The sequence below is a fragment of the Amphibalanus amphitrite genome, unplaced genomic scaffold, assembly GCF_019059575.1.
Source record: "Amphibalanus amphitrite isolate SeventyFive unplaced genomic scaffold, NRLGWU_Aamphi_draft 001496F_arrow, whole genome shotgun sequence".
Lineage (NCBI taxonomy): Eukaryota > Metazoa > Arthropoda > Thecostraca > Balanomorpha > Balanidae > Amphibalanus > Amphibalanus amphitrite.
In genome coordinates, this window is record NW_024882989.1 from 111,459 (window position 1) to 132,314 (window position 20,856).

A 20,856-nucleotide genomic window follows, 5' to 3' on the forward strand; every position below is an offset into this window, starting at 1 on the left:
CCCTGCAGACCAGCACCGCGCATCGCACTGTCCATCATTAGCGGCATAGCGCCGGCCTCCCCTCAGTCGATACTACGGTGCGGAAAAGTCGCCCCGTCAGCCGACCCGCCGCACCGAGGGCTTTCTCTCACGCGTGAGGCTCGGCATGCAGCCGCCGACGGGTGCACGACAGTGTTTGGGTGCTCTCCTCGGGCCACCGCGTGTCGTGAGGGCTGGAGGCAGTGTGAGAGACGATCTCCTGCACCAGCTCTCTCCGCAGGGCTCATTAGCCGGTGGTTTGTCTAATTTACGTCATAATCTTGTTTGTTTGTTAATTGGGGCTTTAGGGCGCGCCGACTACTTAGGTCATTTTGCGCCCATTTACGTCATAATCGAGCCGCGCTGAGGTGGCGATTATGGTCGACACAGTCTTTTACGCCGTTCACGAGCTCTCCGTCAGTTTTAATTCCCCTTGAGTCTCTTGAGCAATCCTCATCAGAAACAAGCGCAGTGTTAATCTGTCAATTATGACAGTGAAAGTCTTCAAAATTTCTCTTGCATCAAATGTGTAGGCACGATTACTCATAATACATTGCAGACAACTTGCTCACATAAAATGACTCAGTCGATGTAAGTGCCAGATAAGACATCGTTTACTGAATGAATCACACGATAAAACAGCGAGCAGTGAGTAGATTCGAGAGCTCCTGGCTGGATTGACTATCGCGATCACTCCGAAATCGCCGTGTTGACTTTGTGCTATCAGTGCCATCCGTGAGCTCACTGATCTGTCTTGTCGTCAGCGGCTATGAAACTGATCTACAGAAGCAACTGTCCACTTCAAGCCTGTGTTCCAATCGCCTCTCCTCTACTTCCACACGATAGCCGACGCTTGTCTAACAGCGCCGTGTTGCGGGGTGCCGGAGATGACCCAGCCCTGAGATGGAGCCCGGTCAGGGATCACGTGGGTCACAGAGGTCATCCTCAGGGAAGGGTACTCACCAAGCAGCACCTCGGGCGCCCGGTAGTGGCGAGTCGACACCACTGTACTGTGGTGCTCGTGGTCGAAGGTGGCACTCCCGAAATCAATCAGACGGATCTCTGAATCCTTGACCACGCGCAGGTCCCGCTTCTGTGAACACAGGCGATAGACATTCTGTCAGTAATACATACATGGTATCATACAAAAGGATACCTAAATACCCCGGTCAACACACTGTATTATAAGGCCAGGTCTGAAGCAACCACATGTAGACTAAGCTACCGACCTACCACGTATCATGTCTACCGATTATGTGGACGTCGTTAAGGGGTCTACACCATGGTCGGCTCTTCATTTCTCATCAGTATTTATCCAGCAGACTCCAAACTGAGAGGCCACGCTTTGCTCTCTCGCCGCCAGGATCGCTTCGGTCGGTTCGGCCGGTCCACCGTGGGTCATGTGATGTTCGGATCACTAATGGCCAGCATGTACAGGTCTCGCGGGTTTTAGCGGTAGGTTTTGCACCTAGAAAATTTAGTGTACTTCAGGCTATATCTTCGTCGTCTTAAGCTTTTAAGTGTTGAAGATGCGATCGACTTGTTGGGTAACAAGCCGGCCATGATCGTGTAAAATGGCTTCATCGTAGATCGATTAGTTTCTGAGATATAACCGGAAATGTAAAGTGCAAAACCTACCGCTTAATCTCGCGGGACCTGTACTTATATGCTGTGCACAGCAGGGTGCTACTGTGAACACTCGCCATCCTACGGTGGGAAATAGAGGTGGCAAAAGATGAAAATTTTGGGAACCAGACTCGAACCAGACCCGACTGGACATTTGTGGAACCAGTTGGACCCGGTCTAAGTTGGAATCGGAACCATTTGGACCCGTTCCCCAAAAGTCAATTAATACAAATAACCGCAGGTTGTTTTATTTGTAGGTAGGTATCATAAGTGGCATAATGTAAAACAACCTTTTTTCCACTGGGAATGCTCATGAGCTACTGTGTGTAAAGAAACATTCACTTCATTCACTTCATATTTTGCAATAATGTGTAGTGTGCAAGATATATAGTTTATGGTAGGACCCAGTTGGACCCGTCAGAAAATTCCCAGGAACCGGTCTGGACCCATATGGGTCCAGACTGGTTCTTTGGACCGGGTCCTCGGGTCCACATTTTGCCACCTCTAGTGGGAAACAAAGCTAGCATTCGACCTAGCGCATGCATTGGTGAGCCTAGGCGGAAGAAACGTGGCTCCAAGTCTCCTTCAGGAGTATAACCTGCTGGTCTCAAAGTTACGAGGGTTTGTATTCAAAACGTTTGCTCGGCGACCTTGGCGAAAATGTTGATTTGTTGTTGGCGAGCACAAAGAATGGAAGCTGCGTCCGACAGCGTCCACGTAAGCGAGACTAACTAACGTGCAATTCATTCGTCTCGCGGCGCTGCACAAGGAACAATGGCCGCGCCCCTGTTTTGTTGTCGGCAAAACAGTGTTTACGTGAGCAGTGGCCCTGCTCTGTCTGTCGGGCCGTCTGCTCGCCTGCCCTTCTGACCGACTCGGGAGAACACAATCCCAAGAAACAGAAACTAATCATTTAGACAGAGCGTATGAACGACTTGATAACAGCTGCGTTATGCCAACTTGAGAATGACCTTCGTAACTTCGAACGTAATAAATTTGACAACTATCGCCAACTATTCCGAACGGTATTTGGTAACCGGTGCGCAATAAACGTTGCGTCCGGAGATATTTTACGCCACGTCGTCACATACCTTTTTGGGGTTGTACTCGATGTCGTAGTCGGAGCTGACGAACAGGATGTTCTCGGGCTTCAGGTCGGTGTGTGTCAGCTTGGTGGCGTGCATGAAGCTGACCGAGTGGCAGAGCTGGTAGCCGATGTGACGCACCTGATCCAGCGGGTATGGCTGGTAGTTGTTCTCCTTCTGCGGGGCGAGGGGAGGGGAGAGTCAGCGGAGGAGCGGCGCGGCGCGTCACGCGGGACCGGCCTTGGAGCGCGCGGTAAATGGGACAAGTGCATTGTAGCGCCCCGCCGATAACCATCGCGACCTCCAGTTTCAAGATGTTCTTTTGTCGGTAAGAATTCACAGCCTGAACTGAACGATAAGCAGTACGCACGCAACTTATTGTCTTTGTGGACACGCATACAGTTCAAGTCGGCTTCGAGGTGGCTTCAAGTCTCTAGCGGTAACATGAGTACGTTTGAATTCAAATTAAATCCTCCGACGCTAATCGTGCTATGGAAATAAGCGCCAGCTGCTGGGCGTCGATTGCTGATAAGTTTCCGGTTTGTCTGAGAATGGGCGTCGCCGACTCGACTCGATGTGAGCTGTGTTGGGTGTCTTGCATATCTGTCAGCTTTGTCAGATGTGTCGGGCGTGTCATGGTGACGACTGACGACACTCACCAGGAAGTCGAACACGCTGAGACCGAGCATCTCGAAGGCGATACAGATGTGTCCGTGGTAGTCGAACCAGTCCAGCATCTGCACGCAAAGGCTGCGAAGAAACAAAGGACATCGTCGTTAGTTCGATCGCCCATCATACGGGCAACAGCGCGGAAACCAATCAAATTAAACACACACGATAGACTTGGTGTCGACTGTAGCTGCACGGACCGGTCCGTTAACAGCGAGTAGACTCGATAAAAACCTACGGACCATTGTTTAACCAGACATAAAGTGGATAGGAGAGGACCCGCCCAGACCTTTCTCGCTGAGCTGCCCTGGCTATCCCGCCGGTCTCGCCGGCAGAGGGAGGTCTCGGGTCGACTCCGTGCACACGGGACTCTGACAGCCGTCCGCTGTCGCTGTCACACGATATCGGACCGCCGCGAGCGCTGCCGGCCGACCGCCGCAGTGCAGGCACGTCCATCCCACTTCCGTAAACGGCTTTTACGAGTTCGATTGCGCGACTTTTTTGCCGCCGCTCGGCTCAAGGCTGGAGAGGCGCGCGGGTCGCTTCCTGGCCATTTCGTGTCCGCCAAGGGCACTAAATGGACGCCCGCCTCCGCTGGGATGGCACCAGACGCCTGATCGGACCGAGATTACTCGCACTGCCGCCGGAGAATTGTGTTTTGACTCCAGCCAAGAACAAAGCACCCGTGCCGTCTTTGTTAACTAACACACAAACACACACCACGCGCACGGAGCACGCTACCACGACCGGAGTCGCCGTACTGACTCCGAGTCACGACTCGCGCACGGTCTAGTGTCGACTCGTGACGCCATTAAATGAGCCCGGCTTATGTAAATGGCCGTTGGATCGTTACACCTCTCAGCACCCCACCGAAGTCAGTGTCAATTGTGTTTTACTAATTACTTAACGCATGAGCGTTGCACGAGCAAATTGCACGAACGTCACTTCGCCCAACTTACTTTTTACCCTGCGGGTCTTTCTCGTTGAGCTTTTCCAGAACGTTGATCTCAAGTTTGGCGGCTTCCCGGTACTTCTCAACGTTCTTGATGATCTTGAGAGCGATCGTGTCATCCCTGCAAACGAACGCACAAGACTCAGTAACGCACATCTAAGAGCGCTCCAGCAGTGAAAGGCCCACCCGGACAACAGGACCCTAAATGACTGCACGGAGGGGCAGTGGGGGTAAAAAGTGACGGTCATTCGACGTCGTGGGTTATTGGTATGCACCACTCGCAGAGGTGGCTCCAGAGGCTGCCGCAGGATTCCATTGGTACTGGCGATACAGGGGACAGTGAGGTACGAGCTAGCGGCCGTCGGTGGTCGTATTCTGACGGTGATACGACCAGCGCGGACCACCGCGGGAGCGAGCCAAGGCAAATACGGCGCGGCGGTCGGCGGTGCCGAGTCAGCCCTGGTCAGCGGAGAGGTGGGCTGGACGGTCGACCCACGGCTCCAATGGCCGACTGCGTGAGTCGACCACCCTTTGCAGCTGCAACGAGCGTGCAACAGCGCCGGTCCGCGGTCCCCGAAACAGCTCTCTGAGCTCATATTCACGCTACCGGTGTAAACAAAGCGCGACAGGAAGAAAACAGGCGCCATATCTTACCTCTCAAGGTCCTTGACTTTGACGACCTTTCCGAACGTGCCTTCGCCGAGCGTGGACATGATGCGATCTGCAACGAAAGAGAAACCAAGTTAGAGCTGGGAAAACACGAGACAGTCGTTGGCAACAAGTCAACATTCCTTTTACGGTGCCCGCAACACATGGATCAATCCATGTGTAGATTCTGGCGCTCTTCATAGCCTCCAGCCTGATGCAACGGCTCATATTGATTTACGATCGTGTTGTCAGCTCATCTGGGCACCCGAATATAGTCGCCGCTCGACCGCGCGGCATTTCTGGGCGTCCTGTCAGGTATCGTGACGTCAAACGGCACGCCTGACGTCAGGAGGGACTCGGTCGCTCAACAGACGAGTGGCAGAGCGGTACCGCTGGGGGAGCTCGCTGGTCACGTCTGGAGACACTCAACGTTCCAGGGAGGTCGGCGCCTTCGGCAGCGTCGCGATATCGCTCGGTATGTGCGCGTGTTATAGCTCCGGCCGGCGGCGATACTACGTCCCGTCTCATGGCCACACAGCAGGGCGCTGATCTTCAGAGACCGTAAACAGGACTGCGCGCTGCGAGCGGCGGCCATCGCTCATCGGACGCGCTTCCCTCGAGGACGCCGCAGCTGGGCGGAGCGCGGAAGTGGGCGATTATAGGGAAGACATCATCAGGATCGGAATGTATTTCCGACAGTTCCGACTGAAGTGTGAAGGGTGACTCTAAATGGCGAATTAGGTAATTACGCGCTCCCTCCACGGGCGCGCTACGGGTAACGACAAAGTGATGAGCTATTCGAAGGTTATACGATCATGGTTCGACAGGTGATGGATTGTAACTCTTTCGGTGGTTCAGTTTTAACTATTCGCAGGTAGGACTATGTCGGGATCGCACAGAAAACGACCATGTCTGGCTCTGGTCGTTATTACCCGTGACCGAGGTCAAAGGGCGGCTCTCGACACTTCTGTCGACGGGCGGGGAGGAGCTGAAACGGTCGCGGTGGGACGGTCGCCAAAATAGCGAGCAGCGTTTGTCACACCGACGAACTCAGGTCAGCTGAGCGCGAGCCCGTCGGCACGCCAGAAAGGTTTCGTCGGTCGCGAATCACGCAGCTGATCACATCAGCTAACGTCAGATCCTAAGTACCATAATCGGTGCTACCCACGGCCACTGACAGGTTAGTACGGCCCTTTGCACTCATCAGGACATCAGGACGGCGCCACGACTGACATCTCTGACACACGACTCGAGGATCTGTCCACTGTGGGGCCACGAACGACCTCGACCACCCCTTTAGCACCGCGTCTCGGAGCTGCAGAGCGCGTGCAGACCATGTCCGACACGTTCATCAGGCTCCACAGCGGCCGGGACGACGCGATAGAATCGTCTGGGCGACGCGCACTTTGCACCGTACCGAGCTGTACCCGGTCACCTGCAGACCCTGAACGGGCGGTCGGGCCGGTCGGCTGCTGAGCCCGTGATACCTTATACAGCGCCGATAGTGAGAAGAGGAGCTCAGCTCCGCCCCCCAGCAGACCGGCGAGACGAGCCGGTCTGCTGGGGGGCGGAGCTGAGCTCCTCTTCTCACTATCGGCGCTGTATGAGCTCCCGGCTCTGCTGAGACAGAAGGGACGCCGCCGGCATCGGCTGCCTCCCAGCTCATCTGCATGGCGATCGGAGCGGTCTGGCCCGCCAAGCGGTCAGTCCCGTCCGACCCGGCCCGGTCACGAGCGTCTGCTGCCTCTGCAGGTGTTGACCGTTAGCGGGCCGCGAGATGATATTACACCGCGGGCCGGCCGCCGGGCACCTCCAGTTGATGAGCAGCCGGCCGCGCGTGAGAGTGGTATCAGCCGCGGGGATCGACGCCAACCGCCTCATCGCCCGCCCATCGTCCCATCGTGTCATCGAATCGGTGAGACGATGGAGCGGATAACGGGGCGACACCGTTGCCCACTGGCAATTAGCGCAGCGGAAAGGCCCGACAGATGTCTGGGGATGCGTCCCACCGGCGCTCGTCACGGTGAACGGAGACGGCCGGTGGTCCAGATTAAAACACCAGGCCCCGTCTCACGGCGGGCCACTGGATCTCTCCTCTAAAGAACGATTTAACCGAGGCTCAGCCGCGAGCGTGCAGCCGGGATGACTATCAAAGATAACGTCAAACATGCCATGATCTATGGCTCTGCGCTGTTTTATCAGCATGACGAACCGGTCTAAAATAAACCAGACGACAAATGAAAAGAAACTGCCCGCATAAGTCGGTCCGAACGAGTACCAATTAAGCCGGCGGGGAACGAATAAGTACAGTCATCGTACCCGGAGCAGCACTCGGTCTCTGTCTACCTTATGAGGCCGTCTTCTCGGCATACTGTATGCGGACAATAGACACATCTCGGACAGACAGAGTCGAGCTAGGCCTCCCCGCCGCGCCCGCCGTGACAACGCCATCCTCCCTGAGCACACCCTCACTCGACGGACGTGATCTGACCCGCCCAGCAGGACGGAACGGGCGGGGCAGGGCGGACACTCACATCTGTTCTGCAACACGTCTCCGTTCTTGTAGATGAGATGTCCGTCGGCATCGTCCTCGATCGAAGGCTCGTGCGAGTTCTGCCGAGACGAGAGAGGAAGAATGTTAGGGGAGGCGACAATACCGAGGGGACGAACGGCAGAAACGATGTGAAAAAGACACTCAAATTGACGCCTCATTCAAAACATCACTCCTCACTCATTCAGCATTTGCCACTCAACCCAATGCAAGCATGGTTAGCTGCAAATGTATGCACACACTCATAAACACCACTGACGAAATATAGGCCAATGTTGTCTCTTTCAACGTCACGATTCGTTACGCGGGCGGCATGACACCGCTTTTTGTGCAAAGCTCCTTGATGTTTTGCATGTCCATGCAATGTTATGTGAGCGCCACAAGGGCGTGACATTCGCTGCAGGTAACCGGGGTGTCTCTGGTTCTATCACCGAGTCGGATCAGTGTCACGTCAGGGTCAGGTCACGGGGTGGGGTTTTAGTCACTGGATGCGTCACACCCAGTCCCTGGAACTGAGGATCTTTCAGCAGCTGCCGTCTTCCTGCAGCGTTCGGTGACGCCGGTGTGCCAGGCTGCTCGTGGTACCCGCACAGGTCGCGTGCCACAGCTCGGAAGCAGCCGGCTGGCGGCTGCGTGGCACGCACTCAGTGCCATGCCCCGAGCTCCCCACATGCTCTGCGCGCTACCTCTCGCTTTGCCAGCTACCGGCGTTACGCTCAAGCCAACTACCTGGCACCCAGACAAACCGATGTGAGAAGACCACCCACACAAGCACACGCCAACGCACAACTGACGGGGCACTCGGGGCAGGCTGCCAGCTACAGAAGCCACGGTTCTACCTTGGCGGCAGCCTCGGCGAGTCTGGTGTGCGTGTCGCCCCGTCGGATCGGGTTCATAGATCGAGTCTTGGCCTCCTCCCGGATCCTCTTGTAGCGTCGCGCGGAGGCTGAGCCGAAGTAGACATCGTCCAGTTTGGAGCTGGAGCCGGTCAGAGCTGGGTCAGCGCGGGTCATCGAGCCGCCGCCCGAGGCACGGGGCGTGCGCCTGGCAGAGTCGAGTCGCGAGTACACGCTGAACGTGGGGTCGTAGTCGTGTAAGCGGGTGCGCGCGCCGACACCTGTACCCAATTCGGTGGCTGCGGGTCGGATAATCGCCGAGGCCGACTTCTGCAGACCGAGCATCGGGTGACGGGTGTTGAACTCGGCGCGTCGCGAGCCCAGCAGCTCGTTATTGTTGGGTTCAGTCAGCACCGGCTTCACGTCGAGGTCCAGCGGCAGCCCGGTCAGAGGGTCGATGGGCAGATGGGTGACCGGGTCGCGGGTCAGCAGACAGCCGTGGCTGTAGCTCGGTACCAGACCCGGCGCCCCGGTGGAGAGAAGCGCCGAGGCGGGGTCCACGGCCGGTCCGAACGGCTGCGGTCGTGACCGCAGCACCTTCCGCTTCCGTTCCTCCTTCTCACGCATTCGCTGCTCTTCTTCAGCGGCCTTTAGACTTTCCATCTCTGCCAGTTTCTTTTGGTCATCCACCGCTGCTTTCTGCTTTTCTTCTTTGTCAAGCTCGTCCTGAAGTTTCTTGAGATCGATCTCTTCGTCAATTTTTAGTTCGTTGAGCACTTTATCAGTCGCCGTTTCTTTTGATTCAGTCAGTTTCAACATTTCAATCTTATTTTCACATATATCTTCTATCTTTTCGTCACTAGGAATGAGAATAGGGATTTCTTCGTCATCATCATCAGGTGAAATGCTCATCTTTGATTCAGTTTCCTTTGCGGCAGCTGCACACACCTCCTCAGCGGGTGCAGCTTCAGCGACCGCCTCCTTCTTCGGCTCTTCCACTTTCACTTCTTCAAGGTCCTTACTTTCTTTAACAACTGCCGGCTCTTCCACTCTCTTCAAAGCATCCACGGTCTTGCTTACTTCCGGCTCTTCTACTTTCTTTTTGGACGAAAATGGACTAAAGAGCCGATCTTTGAGCGTCAACTTCTCTCCAGTGGCGGAGGACCTGCGGCCGAAGAAGCCCGAGGAGGATTTTTGGACGGGCGCCGGTTCAATTGGCCTCGTCAAACTAGGACTGTTAGCCACCAGCCGGCGGCGCAGTCTGGGGCTGGCAGTCACGGGACTGGGCCGGTCTTCGGCGTGCGCCAGCCGATCGTCCAGTCCTTCTGGCACCGTCTGCGTCAGGAAGCGGCTCCTGAAGCGGCGGTACGGCTCCTTCTCCAGCTCCTTGGCACTGATCTTCCAGCTGGAGGAGCGGCCCAGCTTGGGCTGGTGAGGCGGCTTGCCCTCGGGTGCTGCAGCACTGAGGCTGGTGTCCGAGCCCTTGTACTCGGTGGAGCGGACGCCCCCGAGGCGAGGGTACAGGTCACTGAGCAGCGGCCGATCGTGGCCATGGTCTCCACGACGCTCACCGGAGCTCGGATGATGGTCCGAGCCCGAGCTGGTGGTTGAAACCTCATCGTCACGTCGTCGATGGGTGCCGTTGGCAGGGCGCAGGTCGGTCGCACCCAGGCCACTGTACCCGCCGCCGTACCGCCAGGCCGTATCGTAGGGCGCCGCGTACGATCCGTGATAGCTGGGCATCTTAGGCTCGTGAACGGCATTCTCGTACCAGCGCGACTTGTCTCCGCCGGTGGTGCGCGTCGGTTCGTGTCGGGAGGACTTTTGCTCGCGGTGTCCGTGCCGCGAGGAGGGCCGCTCCTCCTCCCAGAGACCATGTCGGGAGCTGGGTCGGTCGTGCGACTCGTGGCCATCGTAAGGGCCGTGGTGGGAGGAGCGCTCCGGACGGGCGCCGTCGGCCGCCGGCCGGCCCGGCGAGCCGTACCTGTCACTGTGGCGGTGCTGCGCCGGAGCCGGCGCTCGGCCGTCCTCATCACCCTGACGCTTCTTGTACTTCTCCTCCCAGTGAGCGAGCTTGCTGCCGGTGGATTCTAGACCCAGACGATCTAGTTTGGCGTACTTGTACACCAGCGGGTGGTAGGCGACATCGGAGCGGAATTCTGCCCGGGACCGGGAGGCAGGCGCTGCGGCCGGCGCCGACGTCTTCTCCTCGCCATCAGCGGTGGAGACGCCGCGGACACGCGAGGTCAGCTGTTGCAGCAGGTTGAGACCGCTCTTGATGACTCCACCAGAGGGCTCGACGGCGTCGGAGCCGCGCCGCGTGGCCACTCCACTGCTGGTTTCCATGGCGCCGCCGAGCGCCGTGGTCCGCGAGCGGCCATACACGCGTCGCGAGCGACTGGACATGGCACCACCGAGCGCCGCCGACCGGCAGCCACACCTCCGACACAAAGATAAACACTGGTGGCACCGAACGACACCTCAGCGACGACAGGGACAGCTGCGAGCTGGCACCGAGCGACGGTCAAAATAGAGCGACGGTCAGTGGCCGGCCGACGTTCGACGCGCACAGGAGGGCACCAGAGAGGCGCGCCAGCCCTCGCAGGGCGACTGCCGGCGCACGGTCGACGAGACCGACGCGATTCTGGCGGCGTCGGCCGCGCTCCGCTCTTGGCCGCGTTGACCGAGTGCCAGCGGTGGGCGCCCCAGTTGGAAGGGCGCCGCCGCCGCCGCCCGGCTGACTCACTCACTCCAAATACACCAGGCAGTCCGTTGGCGCGCGCTGGACGGTCAGGTACGAGTCACCAGCCCGGTGACCCGTGCTGACCGGTCGGGTCGGGTCACCTGGGTGCCCACTGGCTGATCACCTCCGCCCCGCCGCCGCCGGCTGTCTGCCCCGCGGGCACGCGACTCGCGAGCCGGCGGCGGCCGGTGCCCTCCCGAGCGCGCTAAATATACCACGGTCTCTCCCAGTGGCGAGACCGCATAGCGCGGCACGAGCTGCGCATACCTTCTGCGGCGCGGGAGGTGATAACCGGCCACTGGCCAGCCCGTCCGATCATCCATCAGGTCATCCATCCGCCCGGGCCGCCCCTGATCTCCGTCCATTGAGGGATGCCTCGACCGACAGACTGCGTTCTGATCCCCCCCGACAGGTGGTCGGTGGCGCGGTATTTTTGGCAACGCTCACCGGCAGCTCAGAGAGAGTCGCCGGCGCACTGCGGCGGGGTCGGATACACGTGCCAGCCGCCGCCGCCGGTGACCCGGCCCCCGTAACAGAGTGAGGTCATCAGTGAGGGCGAGGACGGCGTCTCCATGCCGCTCGACAGGAGGTCATGCGGTGACGGGCCATCGGTCTACCGCTCGGTGACACGCCGCGCGGCCATCGGTGTGAAGTGCGTCCAGGTGTCGCGCTGTTTTTCTGCTGTGGAGAGAGGCGACGGCATGGCTCGTCCGCTGATGGGGTCGGCTCGTGACCGATCGGTCCCCGCTGCCGCCGCCGCCGCAGCCGTGCGCTGCCATATTAGGCCCGATGCGCCGGGGAAACGGCGCACCTTCGCAGCCGGGAAGTGGACTTAAGACGGACCTTGGCACCGTCAAGGTTTGTCAACACGGGAAACTGGGTCGCTGGCAGCCTTGACGGTTTTTCTGTATGGCGCTGGACACTCGCGCCGAGACGTGATCAATTAGTCGAACCACGTGCCGAAGTTTTATGCATATGAGCTTGTTTGCCTTTCAGTTTCGTCCCGATAATAACTCACGGCTCTGTGGTCTGACGGCAGGCGGCAGCTCTCGAGTCACAGCCGCAAATCGTTTATTCAGTCGCAGGCGGGCGAAAGCAAGCTCAGTCGGCCAAACTCAGCGCATTTTTCCAGCGAGCGAACGCCATTAAACTAAGCCGCTCCGTCTCCAAACCAGCTGCGGGTTGTTCAACCCTGTCGTTCCGCTAAGTGCGCGCGTGTCGCACGGCGGCGCACAGGTGCAGGCGGCGGCGGCGGCGGCGCAGCGGCGGCAACCCATCCAGGTCGCGGTCGGTCGCCGACCCCTCCCACACGTACACTCGCGCGTGTGTGCGTGCACCGGTGCTCGGGCGGGGGCGGGGGCGGAGGACCGGTCGGCAGTGACGCACGCAGCTCGATCTCGGTCACCACACGTGCCTCTGCTGTGACCCACACGCGCGTCTGGAGATGAGTCAGAGCGGCGGACTTCTGCGCGCCGGAACTGATCCCAGACGTGCTGCCGGCAAATTCGTCAGCGGGGCAATGTGCAATGTGACAACCCGTGACTGCCGCTGCAGCTCATAAACCGCACAGCACTCAAGTCCTCTGCGTCAGTCATTGCTCTCAGACCCCGCGTAGGCGTGATGAATAGACTGGCATGTTATGTCACGCGAATCATCTGCCTGGCATGACCACTGCCCCGTCTCGCCCTGGATAAGATCGCCTCATCAGGGCCGACATGCGCCACGTCCGTCAGCGGAATACAGCTGAATTTCTCAGACATGACCCTCAATTACGTACCGTTTATCTCGAGCAGATGCCCTAACGATGCATCAAACGCTGGTCGCCACACCCTCGTCAGAGGTCTCAATAAGGTATGCAAATCGGCCGGTCGGAGCGTTCGCTGCCATGTTCGGCACATGGCCCGCGCCGGTCCGCGCACGAGCCGCTGTCATTACGCGATGGGCGCGCGGCGCACGGCCCCCGATCGGACCTTGATTACGGTTCCGAGGAGGATCAAGGGCGGGTCTCTGACAGTGACGTCACCGATCGCACAACGGTCGGCTTTATAATTTCTGGTCCAGTCCGTCTGCTTGTCTGCATGTAGGTTCGTCTGTGAGTCCGTCTCTCCACTGTTCGTCTGTCTGTCTGTCCGCCTTCCGTCCGTGCGTCCGTCCGTCCGTCCGTCCGTCCGTCCGTGTGCCCATCATCCCTCCGTGTCCGTCCGTCCGTCCGTCGTCTGTCTGTCCGTCCGTCCGTCCGTCCGTCCGTCTGTCCATCCGTCTGTCCGTCCGTCCGTCCGTCGGTTCAACCGTCCGTGTCCGTCCGTGCGTGCACCAGCCGCCAATGTCACGGACTCCTGCTCATGCGAAAACAGAATGGTGAGCCGAGTGGGTGCGGTGGAACGTGGTCCGTCGGCAAGCTTCGGTAAGTAGTCGGGCGGCACGGGTCAGTGTTGTATCAGGCGCCTGACAGGCGCGGGCTGACGCACTTTAGAAGATTCCAGAAGGTCGAAGGCTGCCCCAGTAACGCCAGATGTGACGCGTGTGTGCGTCAGCCGTGTTATCCGCCTTGCTCGGTTGCAGGATTCATTGCGCGTACGCAGAGTAGGTCGCGAAAGGCGCAGCAGCGGCACTGTCAGAAGGGGAGCTAAGCCAGCGGAGAATGTATGTCTCGGCGTTACACAATGGCCCAGAGCGCAGGACATGCATAGCGGCGAGGATTCACGAGGCTCTCTAGACGTGGCCGATGCAGAGAGAGATTGGGGATGAGGCACTGCGCGCTGCGCCGGCGGTAACAAAAGCCACCAAAGGCGAGCCGCGCTGCGCAGGAGAAAGGTGCGACTCGATGCGCGTGTGGATTTCTCCGGCCTTGTAGTGCAGAATTTAGATGGCAGGCTGCGTGTCCACTCGGCAGGGGGTAGACGTTAACGTCCTGTAGAGTGCGTCATCCGTACCTTCCTTGGTGGCGGGAGCTATCGTTTCTTTTCTCCTTCTTTCCGCCTGTGTGACCCTGAGCTTCTCTCTCTCCCTCTCTAACTCTCTTGTTAAGCTGTGAGTTGTCCCCAGCTCACGCCTTCTCTCAGTATGTGCCTGTACAACAAGGAGACGGCTCCGGAGATTAGCTGGCTTCGCTACTGGGCCCAGAGCCGGAATATTTCTGCCCAAATAACGGACCACATAACAATCGGTCCGAACATTTCCTGAGCCGACCGGAGCTGGAGCGTGTTGAAGGGTTTACCGGTGTCGGCTCGCTGCCAAGGCCAGAGTGACTGGGGCCGACCTGGACCGACTGGAGCGGCCGTGCCGCGGTGGTGGGGACGGAGGGGACGGTTGGCTGGGTGTGCCGGCTCGTCCGGCATCCGTCCCGGCCTGCCGGCACCCCTCGCCCTCGGCCCTCACCCTCAGCCGGGCTGAGCTGCAGGTGGTGGGCGATTTCAGGAAGATGGCAGGCTCTTTGTTCGCCGGGCGCAGTGTCGGTGGCCGGGCCGGCTAGTCTGGAGCACCTGCCGTCTCCCTCACCGGTCGGGAGATTTGAGACGGGGCAGGTGAGGAGCGGCCAGCTGTCGAGGAGTTTGGTCGGGGCTGGTCGTGCCGGAGTGGGGCGGAACAGGGCGAGACACGTTTCAGCAGTTCAAAGACAACATATCGAGCTGGTCCGACCAGTCAGGGCGGCAGCGCCACCGTGCCAGTCACCGAGGAGCAGTCGCATCAGATAGATGGTGGACCCGACCGGCACGACCAAAAAACCAAGGCTAACCAGATCTGCGGCGGCGGGTGGAGCAGGCGGAGGGAGCGGTCGCCGTGCACGGTGCAGTGCCCGCCGCCGCCGGCCGGCAGATAGCTGCGCTGAGCCGGCGCGGGACTGACCGCCGCCCGCCGCCGGCCGGCCACCTCAGCTGGCAGCGATATGCGCCACCGCCGTGCCAGGCCGGCCCAGCACCCAAATCGGGCGGCCGCCCGTCTTCGGGCATTTCGTGCCGGTTTGCAGAGTTTTCTGTCGGCGGCCCCGCCTCAGTTCCAGCGATGGGGTGCCTTTTAAGGGCGTGCTACCGTGCCGTCGGGCCGACTGCAGCCTTGAGCGGCTCCTGCGGCTCGGCTCTGAGCCCGGCTCCAGCCCCGTCTGATGTCTGTATGTACCTCGGCAGCGCTGAGCTGAGCCCGTCATGGCGCCGATTACAGTGATAACACGGCGGCGTAGCAGCGGCGCCGAAACGGCCCCAATCAAGCAGACTTAGTCCGGCTCTGTGTGTCACTCTGATCCGCTGGCAAAGCTAAATTAATCGACGCTCGTCAAAGTACCGGCCGGCGGCCGTCGCGACCTTGCGTGCAGACTGGATATTAGGGTGTTTCACATTTTCAAAGTGCCATATTGCGAGTCATATCGATGATCCCCTCAAATGTCATCTGCTCACAAGTTTCTGTGTAAAATTTCACTTCATTCTGATGATGTTTAGAGGTCGCACATTTCTGCGACTTTTCATCTCTGATTTTGTTTCTGGCCGTAACATGAGTAGTCTTCCTGCGAACTGATTTGGTTGAAAAAGCCAGGCAGTGGCGGCGGAATAGGGGGTGCAGGGGGTGCAGCTGCACCCCCATCGAAAAACATGGGGGTGCAAACATATCTTTTTTGCACCCCCAAAATCCATACAAGGGGCCCGTCGCACCATCCGATACATTTTCTCCTGAAAACCAGTGATCGGGAAACGAACACTGATGTGGAATCATCCGGGGTGTCTATTTATGGTCAGGAGCGCCCCATGCTAGTCGGGGCCTCCACACCGGCTAGAAGTGTCCCGAGCCGCGTTTAGTGCTCCACACGGCATCTGAGGGCCCCCACGACGGCCTCAGAGGGCCCTTTTATGACGATCTCTGAGGGCTCCCACCTGAGGGCTTTGTCCCCTGGGGCCCTACAACGGCCACTAAGGGCCCTCGTGACGACCGCTGAGGGTCCCACAGAGACTCTAGGGGCCACGCTGGCCTCTGAGGGCCCCTATGACGGCCTCTGAGGGCCCTTACGATGATCTCTGTGGTTCTCACGACGAACTCTGTCCCCTGGGGCCCTATAACGACCACTAAGGGCCCTCATGACGACCGCTGAGGGTCCCACAGGACTCCAGGGGCCCCACTGGCCCCTGAGGGTCTCTACGACGGTCTCTGAGGGCCCTCGTGACGGCCCTAGACCCAACTCAAGTCTGAGGGCCCATTTGGCTTCAGGCGGCCCAGCGACGGCCTCTGAGGGCCCCAACATAACCAGGCTGCGGGGGCTATGCTGGCATCTGAGGGCTCTGCAACGGTCTATTGAGGGCGGCAGGGCCCTAACAACGATGGCCTGCGAGTCGTGGAACTCAACCGGAAGGCGCTGCCCAAGCGCACCAAGGAAGGATGTGCCCCCTTCTCTGTGTAACGACTTTTGGTGACAAAAGTGTGCGACCCCTAAATATACTTAAATTTGGGTTTCAAGCGTATCAATCGATTCAGTTTTACGGGTAGAGTTGGGGCAAAGTCGATATGGCTGAGTTTTGAACCAACATTATTTTACCATAGTGTAATGAAACACCCTACTGGATATAGCCAGCGGCGTGGGACGGCTTGCAGGAGGGACTGTGCAGCTCACCTGACCCTGCCCTCGTCACTGAGAGGCCACCACTCAGCCCGCAGTGGCCGGTCACATAGCCGGGCCTCAGGTCACGGGCAGAACGCTGCGCAGGACCGGCAGAGAGGGGCGCCGTTCCCGGTCAACCACCGGTGACTGATGACCTTCTGGCACGGCCGTGGGAGGGCACCACTTCCTCAACGGGTCATTAATCTCTGCAACAGGTCCCCAGGCGGTGTGATCCTCCCCGAACTGAGGCACACCGAGCCTGGCTCACGCTACAGGTCCATACAGCCGCGGGAGCGGCCCTCTGACCGCCTTCACAGAGTGAACCGTGCATCGGACTGACCGCGGACGTGCGACCGCCTGCCCCGGTTACCCACCGCACGTGCGAACTGCCGACTGTGCGGCGAGCGGCGACACGTGCCGCTATCACGGCTCTCCCCGGGTACACAGCCGTGACGGCAGGAAACGCGGCTTCATTGTGTCGAGTAGAATCGTCGAGAGCGACGAGACGGTCGGCGCATTGTGAGGATCACCGTCTGTCGCTCGGGTCACGGCGGGGACGGCTCGGATAGCCGTTACTGACCGAGCGGGGCAACACTCCGTCACCGCTCGCTGTAAAATTAGCTCGGCCGGGACCGCTGCCAACCCTCCCCATCACCGCCGCCGGCCGTCGAAACCGACGATACTTCTGGCGCCATCTGACCACAACGACGGGAAGCTGCAGTTTCCGACGTTACCGGCGGAGCGTCGATGTCGATGGGCTGTTCGTTATTTGCTCCAGAAAGGCTTGAGAAAGGTCATGGAACTCTCCATGTGTCATGGGAGGATGGTTGACCCCGGAATGGAATTCCACCCCGCTCCGTGGTGCTGTCATTCCTGGAGGGAGAAAAACTCGTCGGTCCGCTCGTCTGGGTTCGCTTTGTCCCGGAGTTCCGGCGCCGTTCATCGTCCCCGGAGTGGGTGAGCGGAGGACGCTGTCCGGCGCCCGGTGCACCTGGTCAGCGTCCCAGGACCAGCCGTTAGCGGCTGGCGGTTTAAACTCGGCGTCCGTGGTCAGCACGCCCACACTGGTCACTCGGAGCCGCGAACGGGTGAGACGCCGCGCCAGCCGTTGAAGGATAAGGCTCGGCACGCCAGACACGCCCGCGACGCGCATACTTTTCCGGCGTCGCCTTCTGCCCGACTCCCAACGGCTGGCGCGCCTTATAAGGCCAGGTGTGTAAATATCAGTCGGAATCGACACCCGCTCGGGTGTGACACGTGTCAGGAAGGGTGACAGCTTCACGGCTCTCCTGCGGCTCATTTCGATGGGCTGCATGTCACTGATCTATATATTCAGGTGTGCTCGGCCGCCCGCGGAGGTGCGAACATGTGCGTCTCTGGCTCCCCGACGGCCGCTCGAGAGCCGCTCGGCTGGCCAGTCAGCTGTACGTGAGAACAATGCCGATGAGCTCAGCAGCCGGCGGAGCGGTGCGGCTCTCAAGGCTGGCTGCCGCTCGGCCCTGTTTGGTCTTGGCCATTATTAGTCGAACGCAGCTGGCTCGATCTTCCTGGGCGGAGTCGCGCCCGGAGACGGTGTGAGTCAACTCTGCGAGTCGGTCTGAGTCATGGCTAGGTGTCTGGTGGTCCCTGTCCTCCTTATGAAGCGGACAGGAGGTGCAGTTCCAAACCTGTCCGGTATCCGGCCGATCGGCTCACGCCACCGGCGCTAAGCGGACTTGCGGTCGTAAAAATTGCTGACATGACACGCTGTGCGTGCACTGGGCAGTATGCACCGTGCGAGCGCTTGCAAGGCGGCAGCACAAAGACAGGCATTCACAAATCATGCAGAACGCACGCAGACGTACTCACATTCGCACAGTGCGGCACGCATACGAAGTGCAGGCGCTGGGCCACTCGCTCACATCAAAGCAAACAGTACCGCCGCCGCCGTCCGCAGCCCGGGTCGTGCTGAGAGCCGACGTACAGAGATAAACAGACCACTCGACCGGCACGGTCCGACCGCCCTGAGACGGCTCAGCGCCGGCAGGGTGGCCGGAGGGCCACCGGAAGGCGGTGGTCTTCTGACCAGTCCTTTCCTGTCATGGCTCGGCCCCGTCAGCGCCGCCGCCGCCGGCTGAGAGGGTTAGTCATCACCCCCGCGGCGCCCGAGCAGACCGGCCACAGAGGTCAGTCACACGGCAGCACAGAGAGCCAGTTCCGACCATAGCCCGGCACGGCCGAGCGAGCAGCACCGCCCGGCGCCACAGGGGCAGCGACCCCCGCGGCCGTACTGAGTCATCCCAGCACATGACAGTTGGGGTGGGAGTCGCCGTCATCGGCCGTCAGCGGGTGTCATACGGCGTCATCCAGCGTCAGCGGGCGTCACCCGCCGTCATTCAGAGTCAGCAGGCGTCATGGGCCGTCAGCGGGCGTCATCCGACGTCAGCGAGCGTGACCGGCGCACATGACCCGGTAGTCGGCCGGAGTAAGCGCCTCAAGGCCAGACTGGAGCGAGGAACTGCGCCAAGGTCGCTACTTTAAAGTGACTCATCACACCCAGCCGCTTGGTATAAACAAACGACTGCGTGTTTTGAGAGCGAAGTGCGGTGTAAGTTTATCTGTTTGTCATCCATCACCGCACTCATCCCATCGCGGCATGCACACGCTAACATACAAACGCAAACTCTCTCACGCATCCTTCGCTCCCTTCTCTCACGGATCTCACACACTGCCGCGGCGGGCGCGGCACTCACCTGGCTATCATAGCTGTCGCCCTTGGCGCGTCGGTTCAGCTTGGGTCGGTGCCGACGCGAGCTCGAGCTGGGGCTCGACGAGTGGCGACGACGGCCGGAGCGCAGCGCTTGACGCTTCTCGCCGCTGGCGTAGCGCTCGTAGCGCTCGGCACTGGAGAGAAGAAGGAGCGAGGTCAGTCGCAGTCGGCTCCAACATCGCACTGGCACGCAGCTCACACGCATGGTTTGAGCCCCGGGTCACGGATGTGACCTCTGATGACCTGTGGGTGACCTTATGGGTGACCTCTGGTAGCCTGTCGTCAGACGGCACGACCATGACTGCCCCCTGGTCACAACAGAGTGCGTCCCACGCCCACCTCCAGCCCGGGGTCACGCTAATTACACAAACAGAACACAGCCGGCGGTACAAGTGTGGGTACAGCTGACCAGCACGCCGGCTGACCCTCAGCCGTCCGGCAGGTGCTGATACAAGTGCGTCGTTCTGTCCGCGCCGCCCCGGGCAGCGGACACCGACCTTCACCCCGCCCCCGCGCTTCCTCCCTCCCGTGGAACCGCCCGGGCAGGCCCGCTCTGCACGGCAGGGGCGGCGCTGAACCGGCCTGCCTCCCCACGGCCCAGGTCATACACCCTGGTGGCGTCGGACCCTCAGAACGCCCCGTCACGGCCGGCGACAAAGGCGGAGATCAGCCCCGCTGGCAGCGGACGGCGACACTGACCGTCGGTCATCAGCCGGACACAGGGCCGGGCCGGGCCGCCGACCGCTCCCGGGCGGATGGACGTGAGAGACAGAATAGCGGCAGGTGTAGAGGGAGACACGGTGGAAGCCGGGGGTGACCGAGCGGCGCGGAAGCGAGACCGGAAGCGGACGGGCGACCTTCGATTTGGCGGTCCGCCGCCGGGGATTCGCCCGACGTAATCGTCCCACACCGGGTGGTTCGGTCCCGAATTAAACAGCTCGCGGACGGGGAGGCGAGCTGGGCAGGCGAGCTTGGCGACGCGGACGGTGGGGAGCGTCGGCTCGTCCCGACCAAATGCGGCCGCTCGTGAGGTCGACCGGTCGTGGTGCTCTGAGAGAGGCACTGTCCCCGACCTGCCGCCCGCGCGAGGAGGTGGGGCCGCAGGGAAAGTCACCGCTGTGCAGGGGGACCGAGAGGCCGCCGAGTGACCTAACCTCTGGCTAAGTGCCCAAGGCTGGAGGGCAGCAGCGTGCCGGTCGCGCCGGCCCCCGCCCCCGGCCAGGAGGGCGGTATATCGCGGTGAGCCGGCACCTGCCCGCCGCCGCCCGGTCCGGTGCGGCCTTGACACCAATATTGGCGCGGCGTCTGCAACCCATAGCTGCAGCCGGACCCGGCAGCGCCGACCAACACACACACCTTGACTTTGACACAAATCGGTCGGCGGCGCCGTCCTCCATG

At 60.2% G+C, this 20,856-nt stretch overlaps 1 protein-coding gene across 2 annotated transcripts in view; it reads right to left on the reverse strand.

Annotated features, from left to right (window-relative positions):
• LOC122373440 (dual specificity protein kinase CLK2-like) overlaps positions 1 to 20,856 on the reverse strand; it is a 40,594-nt gene that overhangs the window by 6,262 nt on the left and 13,476 nt on the right. Inside the window, exons 2-8 of one of the 2 annotated variants that reach the window (XM_043351508.1) lie at positions 19,442 to 19,592; positions 7,533 to 7,611; positions 5,005 to 5,071; positions 4,358 to 4,471; positions 3,389 to 3,479; positions 2,736 to 2,906; positions 982 to 1,111 (exon numbers count right to left, since the gene is read on the reverse strand). In XM_043351508.1, coding sequence (XP_043207443.1) covers positions 982 to 1,111; positions 2,736 to 2,906; positions 3,389 to 3,479; positions 4,358 to 4,471; positions 5,005 to 5,071; positions 7,533 to 7,611; positions 19,442 to 19,592 — 803 coding nt within the window. Of the gene's footprint in view, positions 1 to 981; positions 1,112 to 2,735; positions 2,907 to 3,388; positions 3,480 to 4,357; positions 4,472 to 5,004; positions 5,072 to 7,532; positions 7,612 to 8,388; positions 11,070 to 19,441; positions 19,593 to 20,856 lie in introns of those variants that run through there. The other variant, XM_043351507.1, reaches the window with a different exon arrangement.